The 19,147-nt window shown below is 37.6% G+C and overlaps 1 protein-coding gene across 2 annotated transcripts in view; it reads right to left on the reverse strand.

Moving 5' to 3' along the window:
• Positions 1-19,147, reverse strand: part of PRDM6 (PR/SET domain 6) — a 128,361-nt gene that overhangs the window by 3,129 nt on the left and 106,085 nt on the right. The window contains exons 6-8 of one of the 2 annotated variants that reach the window (XM_067465583.1): positions 17,465-17,807; positions 13,062-13,100; positions 2,253-2,429 (exon numbers count right to left, since the gene is read on the reverse strand). In XM_067465583.1, coding sequence (XP_067321684.1) covers positions 2,253-2,429; positions 13,062-13,100; positions 17,465-17,807 — 559 coding nt within the window. The remainder of the gene's footprint in view (positions 1-2,252; positions 2,430-13,061; positions 13,101-17,464; positions 17,808-19,147) is intronic. The other variant, XM_060761965.2, reaches the window with a different exon arrangement.

Below are 19,147 nucleotides of genomic sequence, written 5' to 3' on the forward strand. Positions count from 1 at the left end.
TACATGCAGATTCTTGATACCTGGTTTTCCACCGCATGGATACACTAATATGATCAAGGACCCACTAAATCACTTACAAATGCATAACCTAGAGTTACGTATTTGGAACTGGTTTGTATTCACAATCCCAATGCATTTCCTAGTTTAGGGGATACACAGGGACCATGGAGGTCCCCCAATCTCCAGTTATCAGGCAGCATCTGCTGTGATAAATGAAGATCTGTTTCATGTAGGCCAGAAAGCATCTGATTGAGCTTCCTGTCCCTCCTTGTACAAATGATCTCCATTGTGAGGGAAACTGTGACAAGGTCCTTGCTTCTGTGTGCCACACCAGAGGTCAATCATGGAAGTGGATAGAAATGTCCGTGAGCTGCTTCACAATTAACTGAGGAACAGACTTCTGTTGGTCACACAATAACTGGGTCAGGCTAGGAGCTCCTGTGCAGCGATGTAACTATAAGTTTACACATTCATAATTGTCCAAGTGCATTTCAGTCACACAAATATTAGATACTGGTTACTTTTATAGGAAATAATCTTGTGTTGAGTTAGTAGCACAAATCACATTAAAACTAATATGAGTGATATGCGTCAAATGACACAAATTGGTTGCCATCTGTAAAGGGGAACCTTTTCTTTTATGAATGGAATTAAAAGAAAGAAAAGAAAAAGACAATCAAGACTGAAAAGAAATGAATGTGGTAATGACTCTAAATGGTGCAAATTGAGGCTTTATTGGAAACATGACAAAAACAGGATGTTAAGGAGGGAGAGTAAGTGGAGTCAACAAGGTTACACATAAGTAACATCTGAACATTAAAAGAAATCTATTTTCCATTTTGACCCAGAAGCCTCTACAATTAATTACTAAAATCTATTTACACAGCAACTACACAAAATCAATCTGATTGCTGGCAATGGTTTTGGCTTTACTTTCCATTGGTTCTATTACTCCAACATAATGGCACTGTGAGCACCATTTGTTGACACAGCAATACTACATCATACTGGTAGTCCCTAGTTAGTCACTATTTAGAATATGACTATGCCGGACTTTGGAAAACCTGGAACTATCTCCCTTCCATCACCTGCTACCATTATGAAGAAATACAAAGTGCCCAAAGGGAGCAGTCCTAAATCTGACAACTAATCCGTTTTAGAAATAGAATTTGAAGCTAAATCCCCAGTATGACTTCTGTTAAGCAACATGAGTTCTCAAGTGATCCAAAATTGTTAACTGGTGCAAATGTGCTTTGTCCCACTGCAATCAAAATAAAGAAGAGAATCATATAGGAACTTAACATAATGTGAAAATAGAAAGCTGCTGTTTTTTTAAAAAAAAAAACCTGATATCCCTGAACTAATTGAAACTGATGTAACACAACTATCTTCTTTACAAACTAGTCTTAAAAGTAAACTGAACATAATCTCTTCAAACCAAGTGAGCAGTGCCTGCGAAAATATATTTGTATTTAGAATCCCGCACTCCCCATTGTGGCTATATAGTGAATGATAGGGATGGGATTTAATGGTTCATGTTCCTGCTATTCTTGACTCCTTTGCAAAACTATGCCACAACCTTTTCAAAGGGCTTATTCACAGTATACAATTATAGCACAGTGATGCTACTATGCAATAACTACATTCTATGCCATCCTGGGATTTGTAGTTTGTTGAGGCACTACAGTTTTCCAGCAAAGAATTCTAACTGTCCATTCCATAGGATGTTGCCATGGAAGTTAAAGTAGAATAGTATCATTGTAATTATGTGATTTGAAACATCCCAGGGTCTCCTCTGTATGAAATATTCCTATCTTTTTGAAAGCTAGATGTTCAACACTACTGTTTTGACTTTTCCTTGGTTTGGTCATGGAGCTGAGATATTCAGATACTAGAAAAATATTATAGAAATCTGATTTTTTTGGTGACTCTTTTTGATTCAATTATACATATTTGATGCCTGCATTACATAGAGTATGGAAAAGTTACATTTCTAGATTGCTCTGGACGTTGCAGTTTTGAAACAGTAATGTTTCCAAGCACTGCAATATCACCCATTTTACATTTCATATCCAGATGCATTCAATAATTGTATTGCAACATGTGAATTTTGCTTCTACAGAAATGAAGTGAAAAAGATTGTCTATCAGCTATTCAGAAAAAAGGCCTACTCCCACCCAGTGGCTGATATCTACTGACTGAGCTGGGTGGTCTAATGCCCTTTCTGGTGATCTGATCCTTTGATTACTTACTTAAAGGGCTTCTCCCCTGTATGTGTCCGGATATGATTGTTGAGTGTAGTAGCACCAGCAAAGGCACGACCGCAATAGCCACACTTGAAAGGTCTGTCACTGGAATGGGTGACTACATGGTTCCGGAGCTCTGAAGGTTGGGAGAAGGATTGGGAGCAGTGTCCACACTGATAGGGCCTGCAGAAAATAGAAACACCCGATGTGATCACTACTTTTCCTTTTCTTTTTTTTTTTACTTAAAGCATATGGAAAAGAATTTGGACAGCACTAGCAAGGTTTGAATATTAATTTCCAAAAGGGAATATAATAGTAGTCTTCCTTAAGCCCTTATTTTGTTCTATCACTTTTTTTTTTGAAGGAGTGAAAATTGATTTATTAAAATACAGTTATATATTGTAAAATCTAATATCTGATTAAGCACAGGGATCTTATGAGAAAGTTCCAGCCCTCTCCCTCCCTCACATTCAAAGAGATGAATCAAAGATTCTGGTCGCAACTATTTCCACAAAGTCTAAAAATTATAACTTGTTATTGTTCATTTGAACTGGTTAGGGGATCTTCATCAATGAATAACTAAATAGATAGATATTTTAATATCTCTTCTGAGGCCATTGTACATATGCTTAGGAGAATCAAGAATGGTGCTCTTCTTGTTTTCTCTTTGCAGCTCATTCCTAATATCTCAAAGACTTAGGTGCTGGCTCCAGACCGACTCCAATCTCTAAGTTTTCCCTGAAAGCTGCTAATGCATCTGTATCATCTACTAATATAGATAAATAAAACTCTGAACATTCCGATGTTTTAAAATTCCAGAGTTCATATATGGCAGCTTGGATTATTTACTTAACGTGTTAGAAAATGGCCTAAGTTTTGTTTTACTTCCTTTCAATATGTTGGTGCATTGGGATGTAGCTATGGAGAGGGGGACGAAAATGAAGGTATTGCCCTCCAGTAAGAACTCTGCCCTCCCAATAAAATATCCTTCATCCCCCAAAATGAGCACTGCAGAGAATGAGGGTGCATCTCCACTGGCCAGAAAAAGTGATGCTAATTAGGAGTGGGGTATTCCAGATCAATGTTGCTAGAGATTACACTGCATGCCACTGAGCCAGTTTAAGTGCTGGATGGCAGCCATATGGCAGAATAGCATTAGCACCAGTTTGGCAAACAACAATCTTTTCCTTGCCCCCATCAATCTGGTGTTAGCAGTGCCCATTAGGCATGAAAATGGCACTGGACACCACTCAGCACTTGGAATGATGATATTCAGATCAATGAAGCAACATGAGAGAGGGAGGGGGGCAAAGGAGGAATTGCTATCTCTTTTCCCTCTCCCTATTCCAATCACCTGATCACTCTGGATGTTGCCACTTCATTTGCCAAGCAGTGTCCAGTAGTACAATTTCATGCCTGGTAGGCACTGCAAACACCAGATTGACAAGACAAGGGGGGGGTCCCATCTCCTGTTCTGGGGTGTCTGATCCCAGGAAAACAGGACGATGCTGTAAAGAGCCATGGCTGTTTGCCAAATAGTAAGCAGTGCTGCTTACACAAGCAGAAAGTCATGAAAATCAGAGCAACCCATGATTTTAATTAATGTAGTTCAGGTCCGTACTAACTGGCCTAGGCCTAGCTGATTCACCTCCTCTTTAGCATTAAATCCATCCAGAAGCACAGAAAATGATTAACACATAGAATACTATACTACTGTGTTCACATTCTCTTGATACTATACTGTAGTTCACATTGCCTGCCTCTTTTCTTTGCATGTCCAAACTGCATTTTTAAATGTTCATCTGATATTTTAAGTTGTGCAATGTTAGAAGTTTGTGTACTGAATGAAAATATATTTGAAAGAACAGACCTCTTATGGTAGAGGCAATAGCCCTAATTTCCCCTCAGCTACAACCACAGCGCTTATACACTCCTGTTTGTGTTCCTCTTTCAGTGTGTATTATCTTCCACCACAACAGTCACAAGAAAGAATCCTGTGCATTTGAAGTTTTTCCTCCTCTCCTGGATTAGGATTATAGTTACTTCTAATATCTCTCTGTGCTATATGTTCTATCCTAATGGATCAGCAATATTGTACCTCCTCAGCCATTTCCCACATTTCTGTGCATTTAGACAAAACAGATGTTTATTGAAAATATGATCTGCATACATAGGCCTGATAGATATTTCAGATAACACAAGCCTGTAAAATTGGGGTCATCAATACTACTTTTTTTAAAAAAAGAAATACCCTTATTTTGGTGATCTGATAAGAATTGGGTGTTCTATAAAATTATGACCTCAAATTTGCTCCTTCTCATACAGTTTTTATGACTTGCTTTTACTTTTTTTATTTTGCCATGTGTGACTGAGTAAGATTTTCTCAGAATATAGAGGAAACAGTAATTGAAAGTCTTCTAATGAGCTTTCAAAACACTTTAATTTGCTGATATGAAACAAAAAAATCTGCTCAAAAACACAGAAAAAACTTTTACTAGAACATCATCACCTATATTTAGTGCTGAGTTACAACTGAATTAATTAAAATAATGAATTTGTGGAAGAACTATGTGTAAGTACACTTTATTGTGTTTTTATGATTTGGCACCAATAAAGTCAATTGAAAGTCAATTGATTGAGTTTCTCTTATTCAGGAACAGCATTCAGATTATTTTGGATTCTGGAATATTTGTATTTGCAAACCCATAGAGGAAAAGCGGGTTACTCACATGTCCAATCAGAAGTTTATACTTAAGGAGCCTTGACACAAGAAAGAGAAGAGGGCAAAATGCTGAACAATTCTGCTTACAGAAGGTTGGTAAAAACAGATCCCACATGTTTCCCCACTTGTCAGCACACATTTTGTCCTTTTAGCAAAGTAGCCAAGAAGGGTACTTTGCTAAGGGTACCTCCCTAAATTTTTTTCATTCTCCCTGGGCTATAGACAGGTGGCAGCCAACGGGTTGCTCTGCACTTCCACTAGCAGCCATTTCTAGTCCTGCCACATGCCACCACTGGTTGGGCATAAGGCGAGTGCAGAAACATCAAGAACATCTACTTTTTACAGAGACTTTCTATAAGTAGAGTTTTCTGCCACCTTCTATTTTCCCTATCAGAGTGCCTTGTGGGAAAACATAGTGGGCACTAAAACACTTTCCCCAGAAATGGGTGGCTGATGGCAAAAAGTTTTGGATTTGGAATATTTTGGATTTTAGATTTCTACATGAGAGTGATGCAACCTGTACAATACTGAAAAAAGACCTCTGAAGAAAACCCTTTTTTTCAGTACACTCTTCAAACATTAGACCATTCACAGATATCCGGTGTTTTGGAACATAGGAGAAGCATGTAGGGCAAACAAGGTAACTCTATTCAGATCTATCCATTCATTTATTTTGAACTGGCCCTAACTCTATTTCTGACAGGCCTATATTTTACATACAAGGTTCTGGTTTTTATAGTTCTCCCACCAACAACACTCTAGGTTTTCTCAGCCCCAGCTTATTGCTTCAGAGTTTGCAATGGTTTTGTGGTGCATAAAAGTTTTTGAAATGTAGTGTCAACTAGATTCCCCCATAAAGTTCCCATAGGGCTATCTAACCTCAGCACATAAACTTTTACATTAAAATTGAATCAAATCAGACTGTTACGTGATTGTTTTTTAGTTCACTCAGCAAATTGAGAACAAAAGTAGCACAGTTATTGAAATGATTTTATGTGAAGGAGAAAAAGATATGAAATATATGAAATAAAAGATTTTCCTTATACTTTTGCTTTCCACCCCATAATTATACTATTTCTACTTCTATATTTCATTTTCATTCAAGTTCCTGATACAGTTTTATTCTAAATTATTTCTCCCTTTTGATATGAGTGTACTGAAAAAAAAGTCTATTTTAATTTACAAAACACTTGATAATATTACAAACAGAAAAGACAACAGGCCCAAATCTGATTGTTATTTACAACTAAATCAATGGGATATATCTATGTGTTGATTGATTACTCAAAGGACCTTGATTCCATGGATCTACTGTAGTTGAGACTAACAGAATTTTGTCCAAAGATCTGAGAAGTAAGATGAAGGACATGTAACTACAATATATTGTTTAAAATACTACAAAATTCTCAAGAAGTGTTAAAATTGGCAATACATCAAAGTATGGGACTATCTATCTCCTTTCCTTTCTCTCTAATTCATTTATATAGTATTTAATCTCTTTGCAACCTTAGTTATTTGTATGTACACTTATAACTATCTCCAATAAATATCCTGCAGATACCAGATCCCATCTGATATAGGAGACAAGCAAGTTTGGTCCTGATAAGTACTTGGATGGAAAATCACATAACAGGTGTTGTAGATTATATTTCAGAGGAAGGAACTGGCAAAGCCATCTACCAGTAGTTCTTGCCTAAGAACACCTGATGAAATTTATGAGGTTGCCATAAGTCAACAAGCGACTCGAAAGCACCTATATGCACTATGTTACACACACTGCTTTAAGAACAAGACTTCTGAAGGGTTGTGTTCTGCACAAACATATGCATGCTATACCTTATAGCAGCCACCACCTGAAACTCTGCACTGTGTTCCATTATTAACTCCACCCTATTATTAACTCCACTGTTAGCTTGTGAGACAAGGCAGGGCTTTTCAGCAGCAGTACTAGGGTCGATGAATTCTCTTTGGGTTGATCCAGAATTCTTTTTTTATTCCACCAAGCTTTAAAGAATTTTTGAATTATGTTTTGATTCTGTCTCTTGATGTTGCTTTCAGAATAATTATTTTAGAAGTTCTGTTACTTTATATTGTATTAAAATATATTTATTAAATCCTTTGGGGACTATTTTGAAGGTTGAAGAGAAGTATGGGGAAAAAGCATCCCTGACACATTCCCAGTTTCAATTGTCTCACTGGTTCTTCTCCTCACATCTACATATTGATCACCTACATGCCGAGATACACACACACACACGTGTGTGTGTGTGTGTCCATGGGTTTGTAAGCCACCATAAACTGTACAGAAGCATACATGCACATATCTCTATATATGTAGCATTCTTCTGCAGATGTCTGCAATCAATGTAGTAATGTTTGGATGGGTATTGGCAATATGCACAATGTCTGTGTGAGTGGCGCTTTTTCATTGCTTCTTTAAAATTAACTTAGATACTCTGTCTGACCTGTACAGCGTACACAACACAATTACAGTATAACACTAACATTCCACTTTACTTGCCAGGACTGTGAAATTCTGGGATTGAATTGCCACACACACTGATGGTGCTACAAAAAAACCAAACAAATCTCCAAAGTTGTTTTCTGGCTCAAACCACAAAGGAATGATGGCATGAAACAATGATGCAGTGAAAATTATGTAAGACCAACAGAAAAAATGTTTCTATCCTAGAATATGCAATCGTCTGGTGCAATTTAGACCCTCCTCAGAACATTATGATATGCTGGTATGTCTTTAAACTAACTCCCATCCACATCCCCAAACCTGCTGTGTATTTTAACGGAAAATTCTGAACTAAAAACAAGCATTTTTGTGGCAAACCACTAGAAAATATTTAAAGCAAGCATTAAATAGGATTTTCCCAGTTACCACCAAATTTCAGCAGTGTGGTTTTGAGGAGTGACTTGGAAGCACATGTAGCCCCATGTCAAATTATGCTCATCGTATGATCAATCTAACTGCATAAAAAGATTCAACAGAAGTAGGAGAAAGGAAATCACTCCTAAAATATCTGAAGGTCTGTCACGTGGAAGAAGAAGACTAGATCTTCTGGTGTTTATGTTTACAAGATATTTCATATGAAGCCTGGGGAAACATCTTGTTAGTAAACACAGTTTGATAATAAGATCAATTTCTGTGGGTGGGCTGTTCATGGTTTCCTAAACTCTGGTCTTTCAAGTGTTTTGGACTTCAGCTCCCAGAATCCTTGATTACTGGCCTATTCTAAATCCAGTCAAGCATTGTGCTGGTCTCAGGGTATAAGAAAAACAAAGCACTGTACTTCACATCTGCAACTAAGCACCAAACATAAATACGCCAGTGATTCTACAACTTTTTCCATAACTCGTAAAATGCTTTGCAGTCAAGGCTGAAATGTGCCGGCAGTTGAATTGCTACAGACTATATTAATGACAATGGAAACATCAAAGCAGTTGGTGTAATATTCTAATATTTTGAGCATTCTTACCCACCTGACCATTTTTGATATAATAAGATACGGGTTTGGTTTTTGGAAGTATCTTAAGAACATTAGGAAAATATCCTTAGGCATATTAATGATTTTAGTTCTGAAGATCAGCTCAAAACACACTTCTTACTGTCTGAATTTTCGTGTTAATGGACAATACAGTTTTAATTGTTCTCTCTCTCTAACAAATGTATGTGTCTAAATAGCTAGAATCCAAAGCTATAGGGAAGGATGCAATGGTGGCCAAGCATATAGTGCAATTCAATTAGGGGAAAATTAAGTATACTCTCTCATTTGTCAACTGAACTGCTTAATTGTGACTACATGCATCACTGATCACCAATACTATTATTTTACAGTGCTTCAGAGCATGGATCATAGAATTTTTTCGGTTGATTAATGACCTAGCACTAGTCAATAGCTCAATACTATATTTTAATTACTCACATTATAAAATCTTTCATGAGAGTTCCTTAAAAAGTTTCAAAGAACAACTTTTCACTCTGTAAGATGCCAATTGAACTTTTAGGGCCTGAGTTTACCTCTGGATATTAGAAATGGACCTTTTATAGTGAAAGCTTTCAAAGAAGTAGCTGTGTAAAATCTTTTGCACCATAAAAAGAGGAAAAAGTAGAGAAGAAAAAAGAAATGTGTCCACACCTTTCAATTTGACTGGTTTTTATTTTAGCAAGATTTTTTGTGGGTATAATCCCACTTCTTCTGGTACAGTACTAATTAAGGACATAATTTATACAGTTGTGGCAATGGGATAGAATGTACTAAAATCCTGAAAAATGTAAGGAAAAGATAACATCCTAAATACGATTTCTAATGTAATGTTTAAAGAATTTAGAGCAATGAACATGATCTGTACTTTCCTGGATCCTATCACATTCCATCCCTCTTGCACAACTGCATAAACATGCCTTATACCTGGGGGTGTAATACCATTGTGTACTGCATTGGAAGGAATGGGATTATATCTACAAAACTCATGCTAAAATAAAAACCCAGCTAATCTGAAAGATGCAGTCATTTTTTTTCTCAATCTCTTTTCAATTACATTTCTCTTTATGTAAAATGGGAGTTATAATAATCTTCATTAAAGTGGTTGTGAAAAAAGTGAGTAAGGCAGGGGTTTATAGCATTGTGTTGCCTTATGCTACCAGACTAGCCTTCTCTGGATGTGGGGTGGGGCTAACATCTTCCAACGGGATCTTTCTGGTAACTCCTACTGATAAGTATGCATTCTTGATAATAAATAAGAGAACTTCTGGGGGTAAGAATTTGAGTCTTTGGTCCAATTATCTAAGGACTCTAGAATGATTGGATGTACGCAAATGTTATTTGTTCTTCTTGCCTTCTGGAAGAAACATGAAATACAATTTTACAGGATAATAGGCTACAGGAATACCTATTGTCAGTTTTCATTGTGCCAGGTTTTAGTATTTATGTTTTAAAGATTTTATTGAAATTCTTGGATTGGATTATTTTAATATTGACTGCTAACTGATTTGAGCATTTGAAGGGCCAATGGGGGGGGGGGGGACGACAACTTACAATCTAAGACCTTTGACCATATCACACAAGGGCCCCCTTCCATACCATTTCGCCAGCAAGTGAAACAGAAAACATGAGGGGCATGCAGCTCCCAAGGGGCAATGCTTCCCCCATGACACTGGGAAAATATTGCCCAAATAGAGCAGGTCTCCCTTATTGGGGGGGAAATTTCCAAGGATGCTTCTACCCCGATTGGAGGTGGAGCCACAGCCAGAAGTCACATGACATTGTGTGGTGGCTGCCATAGAGCTCCATTCCCAAAGAAGGCTCTAAGTCAATGTGATGAGGTTCCTAGAAAGGACCACAAGGGGCATCTTAATGCAATTCTGTCATGTGGGAATACACAACAAAGCACTTTTGTGGGCTTTATGGCAAACAAAATTGTAATTATAGGGTTGTATCGTCCCATTTCTAGTTTAAAATCACCACTACTTTGCTCTTTTTGGGAATCTCTGTTGAACCCTCATGGGGGGGCTCTTCATTGCACACGTAGACCATATTCTCCAGGATCAATGGAGAAACCCACTCTCATAAAGAATTCTAACCATGATATGGTTGGTACAATAAACAGCCTAAACAATGTGAAAATGAGTGAAATCATTTATTTCAATGTGATTGCTGAAATAAAGAAATCAAGAAGAATATGTTTTTCAGCTTTAATTCTTTCTTCAGAGAAATTTAACTAGACCCAAATTATTTATCACACCAACATTAAAATTCTGGCAATGACAAAACAAAATGTCTATGGAAGAATTCTTTCTCACATATTCTTAATATTAAATTCTTTTAGCAAAAAAGATGTACTGAGATGTGCTGTAATCATGAGCAATTGATTTTCTAAGAGTGAATGGGATCATTAACATTTATTAGCCCCTGGTTATCTATTTTTAACTGCTACCACAACAAAGAAATAAGTCACTAAATCCAACCAATTAATCTCTCTCTTTTTTAATAAAAAAGAAGAAATCAACATGATTAATTTTTATTCTGTAAAACCAAAGCATTATTCAGCTACTACACTGAAATGAGTGGAACCAAATATGAAAATATACAATCTACCACAAAAATGAAAAATGTAACTCTTTCCAAACCATAATTTCCCACAAAAGAGATGTCATAGGTGTCATATTACGTACCATATTACGTACAAATAATAATGCTACAGTATTACCAGTCATGCAATGTCATAGCCGCCAACATTTTACAGATGAAAATGGAATGACGTCTGTGTTGCAGATGAAAATGGAACAACATCTGTCCAGATGGCATAAGTTATTAATGGTAAAATACATACAATCTAGGAAAGGCTGCAGCAGTGTTCCCTTGCCTGAGTCTACAGGCCCCTCCCTTCTATTCATGAACACAGTTTGCACTAATAAAATAAACCAAGAATGACGGGAGAAGGCAGCAAGAGGATAGAGAAAAATTAGGACATTTTGAAAGCAGCGAAAAACTGAAATGATAGAGAATTATTTGAAACAACTGGAAGATATGCTATACTTCTGTATTTTATAGTGCCATTTTAATCATATTATCTAGCTATCTGGCCCTGGAGTATGATTTGGATCTTGTGATTTTAACTGATGTTTTAATGTTTATGTTTTCAATTGGGTTCATTTTACTGTAGTTGCTTATTTACCGATATTTATATGTATATACGGCATTGAATTTGGCATTTGTGAACCCGCCCTGAGTCCCCTTCAGGGTGAGAAGGGAAGAGTACAAGTGTAGTAAATAAATAATATAAATAAATATCTATCTGAAGGGAAAACTCCGGGCAGAGTGTGTGTGGGTGTGCATGAATGTATGCATATGTAAAAAGGAGGATAAAGAAGCGATAACAAACCTATTAACAATAGCAAGACTGCTCATAGCAAGGAATTGGAAAAAATAAATAAATATGTATGTATATGTCCACGCACCTACCTACTTTACACATACTCACATATGACCCAAAATATATTTAAAAACATCACCTGGATATTTCCTTCATTCCCCTTTCCTATGATTAGTGCCTTCCTGCTTTCTCAGACAAGTCTATCTATAATAAGGTAGATTGGCCCAATACATTATAGACTGAATAAGACATATTAACCCTGATTATAACAGTGATATGATTTCGAATTTATATAGCATTTTGTGTTTGCTCACAGCACATAAAATCACATATGTTATCTGTTTTATTAATCTGTATATCAGATAAGAGGTAAGTGCATATCTGAAAGTACTTATCAACATCATGGTAGACCCATAATTTGAAAGGTCTTTCAGGGTTCACAGTTATACTATCATCTTTCTCATGATCTATTGAAGCTCATAGAATTAATGTATCTTGTACAACATCTAAGTTGGGGCTAGGAAAATGCTGGGCGTGGACTGCATGGAGCTCCCCTGATATGTCCAGAAAATGCTTTTAAATAAGAAAGAAGCATACTGGAGTATATGTGGTGACTGGCCCAAGGTCACCAGGGAGCTGCAAGACTAAATATATATCTCAACCCAGGTCTCTTCAGTTGTAATGCAACCACTTTAGCCCCACCATGATATATGTAAGCTGCAAAATTAGGATCAAACATTTGATGTTATACATAGCATATGAAGTATTTTAAGATAGCTAACAGTTTAAGCAAACTATTTTAACCATAAAAAGAGCACAACAATATGAAAAATAACTATTAAAAATAACTGAGCTGCTTAAACCACACAGCTAATCATTCATGGAAAGTGAGGGATGAGACATTTCTTAAAAGAAATCTCCTGGGATACACTGGCATGCAAACTATCCACGATCCCATCAAACATGCGACATGTGTCTATCTATAGAATTAAAAATGAACTATAAAGCTAAAAGGCATGTAAAACTGTTGGGGGAAATATCCAGATAACCCCAAACACATAGTAACCCTTAAACACTGTGACAATCAAATAATTTTTTAAAAAAGATTCAGGTAAATAGTTCATTACAGGAACTGCTCTTGAATTTAAAAATAAATTACAAAATAGGTTTTTTTTAATGATTCACTGTGATTGAAGGCTTCCGCTTACCCCTTTCTGGAGCCCCCCAAATGGGATTGTTGGGAATTTCTGCAGCAGAAAAACAGAAGAGAAAAGGAATTTCTGACTCCTGGTTCAAGGAATAGTGAGTCAATTTGCCAATGGCTGGGTAAAAATCAACCAATGGGGGGAAAAACCCTTGGAATTGCCCCAGCAGATTCATTCTGGGTGGATTTGAGATTTTATCATTTTTATTCTTTCCAGGAGAGGCACAAAATAATTTAACAATGCATTGTAGGGTAAGAGGAAACGTAATCAACATGGTCAAAACTATTTCAGAACCCTAAGTAATGTCAAATTTACATAAGAAGTACATACAAACCTGGACATATTGAATTATTATCCTAAAGACAATTAACACCTAGCATGATATTTAGACAAGTGGCTCTTGCAGATTATATTAAATACTATTCAAATGGCTTTATTGTAAATATGAAATGCTCTTAATCTTACTTAATTCCTCACAAAACTATCAACAGAACACATAAGCATTCTCCAGGCTTCTTGGCGATTTCATAATCATCAGTTAATCTACAGTTTGTGAAGAGATGCTACAGCAAATCTACTGCAGATAAGGAGAGCATGTTTTGTTTCTGCATAGTGGATTATATCAAGGATCATATAAAATTAGATCTTAGAAGTCCCAGATGCCCTCAACCAACATGGCTACTGGCCTTGATGACCAAGGGATTCTGGGAACTGAAATTCATAACTAATTGATTATAAATTAATAGTAACTATAAGGCAAAAAAAGGGAAGGGGCCAGAAATCCAAGGAGAATGGTTGCATATACAGTAGGTCCTTGGGATCCACTGGGTGTTGGTTCCAAGACACCCCTGACTCCCACTCAACATACCAAAATCTATGGATGCTCACCCCATTATATACAAAGACATAGTATCCCTTATCTAAAATAGAAAAATCAAAACTAGTTTTGAATTTTGTCTTTTAATATTTTTAAGCAGTGGATGGTTGAATTTGTGGATGCAGAGGGCCAACAGTCCCTTAAGTTTTAAGACTGTGTTTTCATGTAAGTTGTATCTGTACTTTCATAATAATAAAAGCAGGCAATGTTGAAGAGTCTGTCCTTATTCTTTGTATGGATGTCAGATATGTGTACAATAGACCTAATCACCTGAAACTTTAACCTTGACCTGGGTAAATTGTGCATGCATAAAGGTATCAATTTTACAGGTCTATATAAATCTTGAAAACTTGTATGAAGGTGTAAGTTGCAGTTATTTGGTGTCCAAAGTTTAGGTGCAGCACTCCCCTACACTATATGTTAACCAGTGCACTTGTGTGAATCTCGCAGTACAAAAGCAACTTCTTGGAACACCCCGAAAATTGAGTTCTCAGTATGATGTAACTACCAGCTGCTATTAACAGTAATGCTTTCTTTGAATTTTTATTAATTTGGAATTCTCAGACACTTATTTCTGCATCTACAGTTTATATAATGAGGTGGACCATACTTGATTGCAGAGAGAAAAGACTCTGGACTTTCATGTGGAGCCCATATTTAGAGCAGTAAAAATGGCAGTAAAATGGAGTGTGTCTTAGAAATAAAATATCCATAACTGGGCTAGATTGCTTTGAAAGCAAAGAGATATACCTTTGCAGGTGCTTTCGTTTCCCTAATGGGTTATCAGGCACCCATAAAAGCAGTCCCTTCACAGAAAAATATCCTAATCAGTCAATTCTGTGTAAAGGCTGGATGGCTTAGTTCCGTGGGATTAAAATATAAACAACTGCAGAGATTGGAATTGATACTTTTCAGACTATGATTTCCAGAATTTCCTAGTCAAAACTGCCATTCTGTGTCAACTTAACCCTAGAAGAGTATGAAAGGCATAAATATTATTTCATGAAATACTTATTGTGGATGTATTATTCATTCTTGAAATATTTACTGTGGATTCCATAATGTTAGTTTTTTAAATGCAACTAAATTGGGCTTTATGGATTTATCTCAAAGTAGAGCATGTCTTCATTATTCAGGTACTACACCAGCTTCATAGTATCATACGCCATCCTGATGTAGCCTGGAAATTCTCTGCTTGAGTTCCTTAAATCAGTGTGACAATGCAGAGCACTCAGAGTTCCAGAATCAGAAATACAATCTAGTGATTTTAAGCAAACTACAAACCTATGGTTTCATATCTTGGAGCTAAGGTATGAAACTGCATAATGTAGATTCATACACCTGGGTCTGGAGTAGGATATCTAATTTAAAAATGAAGTTGCAAATATCCTTAAAGGGGCCTCAATGGAGGAATCAGTATCACATATACTGTATACCTAGCTGTAAACTTACAACCTCGTCACATTAGGTTGTTTTCGGCAGCATGCACCGGTTTTACGACAGAGCCTGCTGGCTTCAATCCCACAATGCAGAGGAACTTCTGGTGGGGCTCCGCAGTAAACTATCCAGGAACTGAAGCATGCCACTGCCAGGAGGCTTCCCTTGTTGCAACAGAAGCAATGAGGGGAAGCCAAGCAGTCGACATTTCCCCCTGTGGGATGAGGACTCAGGTGAGTAGGGTGATGCAGGACATGGGGCGACGAGTTCCCATGTTCCCCAACAGGCACCACAGGATTCACCATGCAGGCTTTCTGATGGGGTTGATTGCCAGTGGAATTAATAGGGACAGTATGTAGCTGGCCCACATAATGATCAAAATGCACATGGGCTCTGAAACACCTATTATTCCTTTTTCCTATTTCTTTTCAATAAACAATATGGCCATATTGAATAATTTGAAAATATTATAGTTAAATTAAAATATCTCTGAAATCTTGCATTTAGAGATTGCTATTGTTTGCCTTCAAGTCATTTCTGACCAACCTATAACAGGGTTTTCTAGGCAAGATTTTTTCAAAGTGTGTTGGTCACAGCCTTCCTGTAAGGCTGAGAGGGTACAACTTGCCCAAGGGCAGCCTGCAGATCTCTGTGGCCAAACAGAGACTCAAACTCTGATCTCCTAGAGTCCTGATCTGGCACTCAAACTGCTATAGTACTCTGGATGTCTTTCAGAGGTTACAGAAAAGTAATCACTGCAAATATATTCCTATAAATTAGAAGTGTGTATATGTAGTGGGGCAGGGACCAATTTTTGTTCCAGAAAGCCCTTGGAAATTATGAATCTCTTCTTTCTTGTTTGAAGGTAAGCTAGAAATCTGACCTAGAAGTGGCTGGGTGTCTGCTTGGAATATTCACCTCTGGGAGTATTTTCAGTCCCCCTCAGAAAGGCAATGATTGCAGATTTGTCAGCGTTTTACTTTTTATAAGTAGAGTTTGGAAGCAAAAAAATGATTAGGAACCAGTTTTACTCCAACTCTGTGTTAAAGTAATTCTGTGTGTAATGCACAAGGCAGAGACAGTAGAGCTATAGAAGAGAGAGTTTCCTCTCTAATGTTTCCTCTAATGCCATGCATTTTCACCACAAGGAAGTGTGGTAGCCTTACTTAGGGGATTGCACCCCCAAATGATTATTCCAGGAGCACATCTTTTAGAGTAAGCATCTCTTTGCTACTCAAGACAAAAAAGAAAAAAGAGCAGTCCTTTTATTGGATTAATCTGATTTTTGTCTATTGTGCTGCCAGCTATCAAGGTTGTCAAATAAACTAGATTTGATTCATAAATAATAGTTCCATTATCTCTACTGGGGCAATGGTCAGAGTACCTGAAATTTTAATTCACTTGTTCAGCTAAAATTCATCCTCAGTTCATGGCCATAAAATTCTGTATTGACAAACTTTCAAACCAACTTTGACTCTGAGGTATCTAGTCAACATTTTTCTTCTGTGTGGATATTAGTTTATTGAATAAGTGGCATCTGTTTTCCTCCACATCACTGGTAGAGTAGGTATTTCCTTTTGACAGCTTTGCACGATTTATGGCTTTGCATGCTCTGAAGAAAAATAGTACTAAGCAAAAAATTCCAATTCATTACCTCTTAGTACTTAATTAAGTTCATACACATTGCACACTATAGGTGAACCCTGAAATGACTATGACAGCTGCTGAGCAGCAAGTTATATTATCTTTCAGAGACAGAACGACTTTTAATTATCTTGACCTCTTTCTTCTCATCTGAGATATCCATATATTTTCCTTCATTTTCCCCCTCTTTCCAGTGGATGTGCTATACTCAGATTATATTCTTAGCCATTTTCTCTTATCTGTATCTTTATTTACCCAATGTTTTTACAAATACTAAAGGTAACTTATGGCCATTTATCTGTTCATTTCACACAACAGCAGATGAATTGCACTGTACCGGTCCCTTCTAATAAGGCTGTGATAGTGAAAAGGGTAAATCCTGATAAAATCAGAATACAATGGCACTTACTATCACTGGATACAAAACTAAAGAGTTCCCATGTTTTACCTGTCAGGGTTCTGTGTACAAACATGCATCTGTAAGAGGATCCGTTGGGTGAAAGTCTTAAAGCACTGCCCACATTTCCAAAGGTGCCAGTCACTGAACTCAGAATTTAATTGGCTTGTTGATGTTGGACTTGCAAGCACTCGCTGGTTTTTCACACTGATCTGGTTAAATCCTGATTCCACAGAGCCTGTCTTATCCAGAAGAGAGAAATTCCTATTACACGGAGTCTGTGGAAATACTATGGACTGCTGTGGAATGGCAGAGGGCAGTTTGCTACTTTTATTAAATGGCTGGAGGCTGTCTTGCCTTGACATGGCTTCCATTACTGTTGAAGGAACGTTCACTAAGAAAAGAAAGAAAAACAAAGATATTTCAGATATATGAAGCAATATTCCAGCTACTATAAACACACTCAATGCTTATTCACTGAGGACAACAAGATTCTAATATTAACATGGATGAGAGATCCATAACCTTTTTTAAACCTGGGAACTATGTGGGATGCTGGCTGGGACTATGAGCAAACACATCCACCCACCACTCCAACAACAATAACTAGATGGAAGTGGAAAGTCCTCTGCATTCTCACAGAATAGCTTATTTCAGGATCTCTGTTGCCTCACAACCATTAGCAGCATTATGCACTTGATACTGACTCCTTTTTTTCTTTGCTGTTAGCAGGAATGTAAAAAGAGTAATCTGAATGAAATCAGTAGGAAATGGATGGAGTGGAGACAGAACTTGCAAGGCACAGCTACATGGAATAATAGTTACTACTCTCATGCATTTGTATAGGATCGCTATCCATTTGTTTGTTTAATTCGCATGGCCCCATTTTAGTTTTTGAGCGACACTTCTGAAAATGAACTTTTTGTCCCACATCTTAAAAAAAACCCAAATATTGTTGTCCTTTTGGCGGCAATGAGTAGGTGATCCTATACAAATGCTCCCCTTCCCCATAGTTTTAGGGTTGCTGCTGTTTCCCAATTTATTTGGGAAACCTACCTTGTGCCACTGCTACTGAGGTCTTCATTGAAGATCCTTGGCGTGGGGTTGGCGGCTTGTCAGTTGCTGGGACTTGCCCTCCATCACTTGGCAACCGTGCAGGCCCATACGCTTTGTGCCTACTCATGTCAGCCTGCCAGGGCCTGCAGCCAAGTACTAAGTAAGCAGCACTCCTTACTCAGAACTTAGCTGCAGGCCCTGGAAGGCCCGTGTACATAGGCCCAAAGTGTGCGGGCCTGTTAGGGCCTTTCTGGGCCTGCACAGTTGCCAAGCGGTAGAGGGCAAGCCCCAGTAACCACCAAGCCACTAGCCCCGCACCAAGAATCTTCAATGAAGAGACCTCCGCACACACTCTCTTATCTCTATAACTGTTGGAGTTCAGCCTGTGATTGTGTTTCAGGCTCAGGGTGCTTTGGATGTGGGAAGTGATGCCAATTAATTTCAAGATGTCAATGGTTTGGTCAATAATACTGATGCAGAGAAGGACCAGGAGACCCCTGTGCAAAGTGAAGTTTCCCATGAGAATATCCCTGAAGGGTGTGGGGATAGTGTACTCCCTGAATTGCTACCAGAGAGTTCCCAGGATCTGGGGCTTGAAAACAACTGGGCACTTGGCCCAGCTGTAAAATGTAATGAGCAAATAGATAGGTGGCAGGAGATTAGTTACAACAGGCAGAC

The sequence above is a fragment of the Anolis sagrei genome, chromosome 2 (genome assembly GCF_037176765.1).
Source record: "Anolis sagrei isolate rAnoSag1 chromosome 2, rAnoSag1.mat, whole genome shotgun sequence".
NCBI classification, from domain to species: Eukaryota; Metazoa; Chordata; class Lepidosauria; order Squamata; family Dactyloidae; genus Anolis; species Anolis sagrei.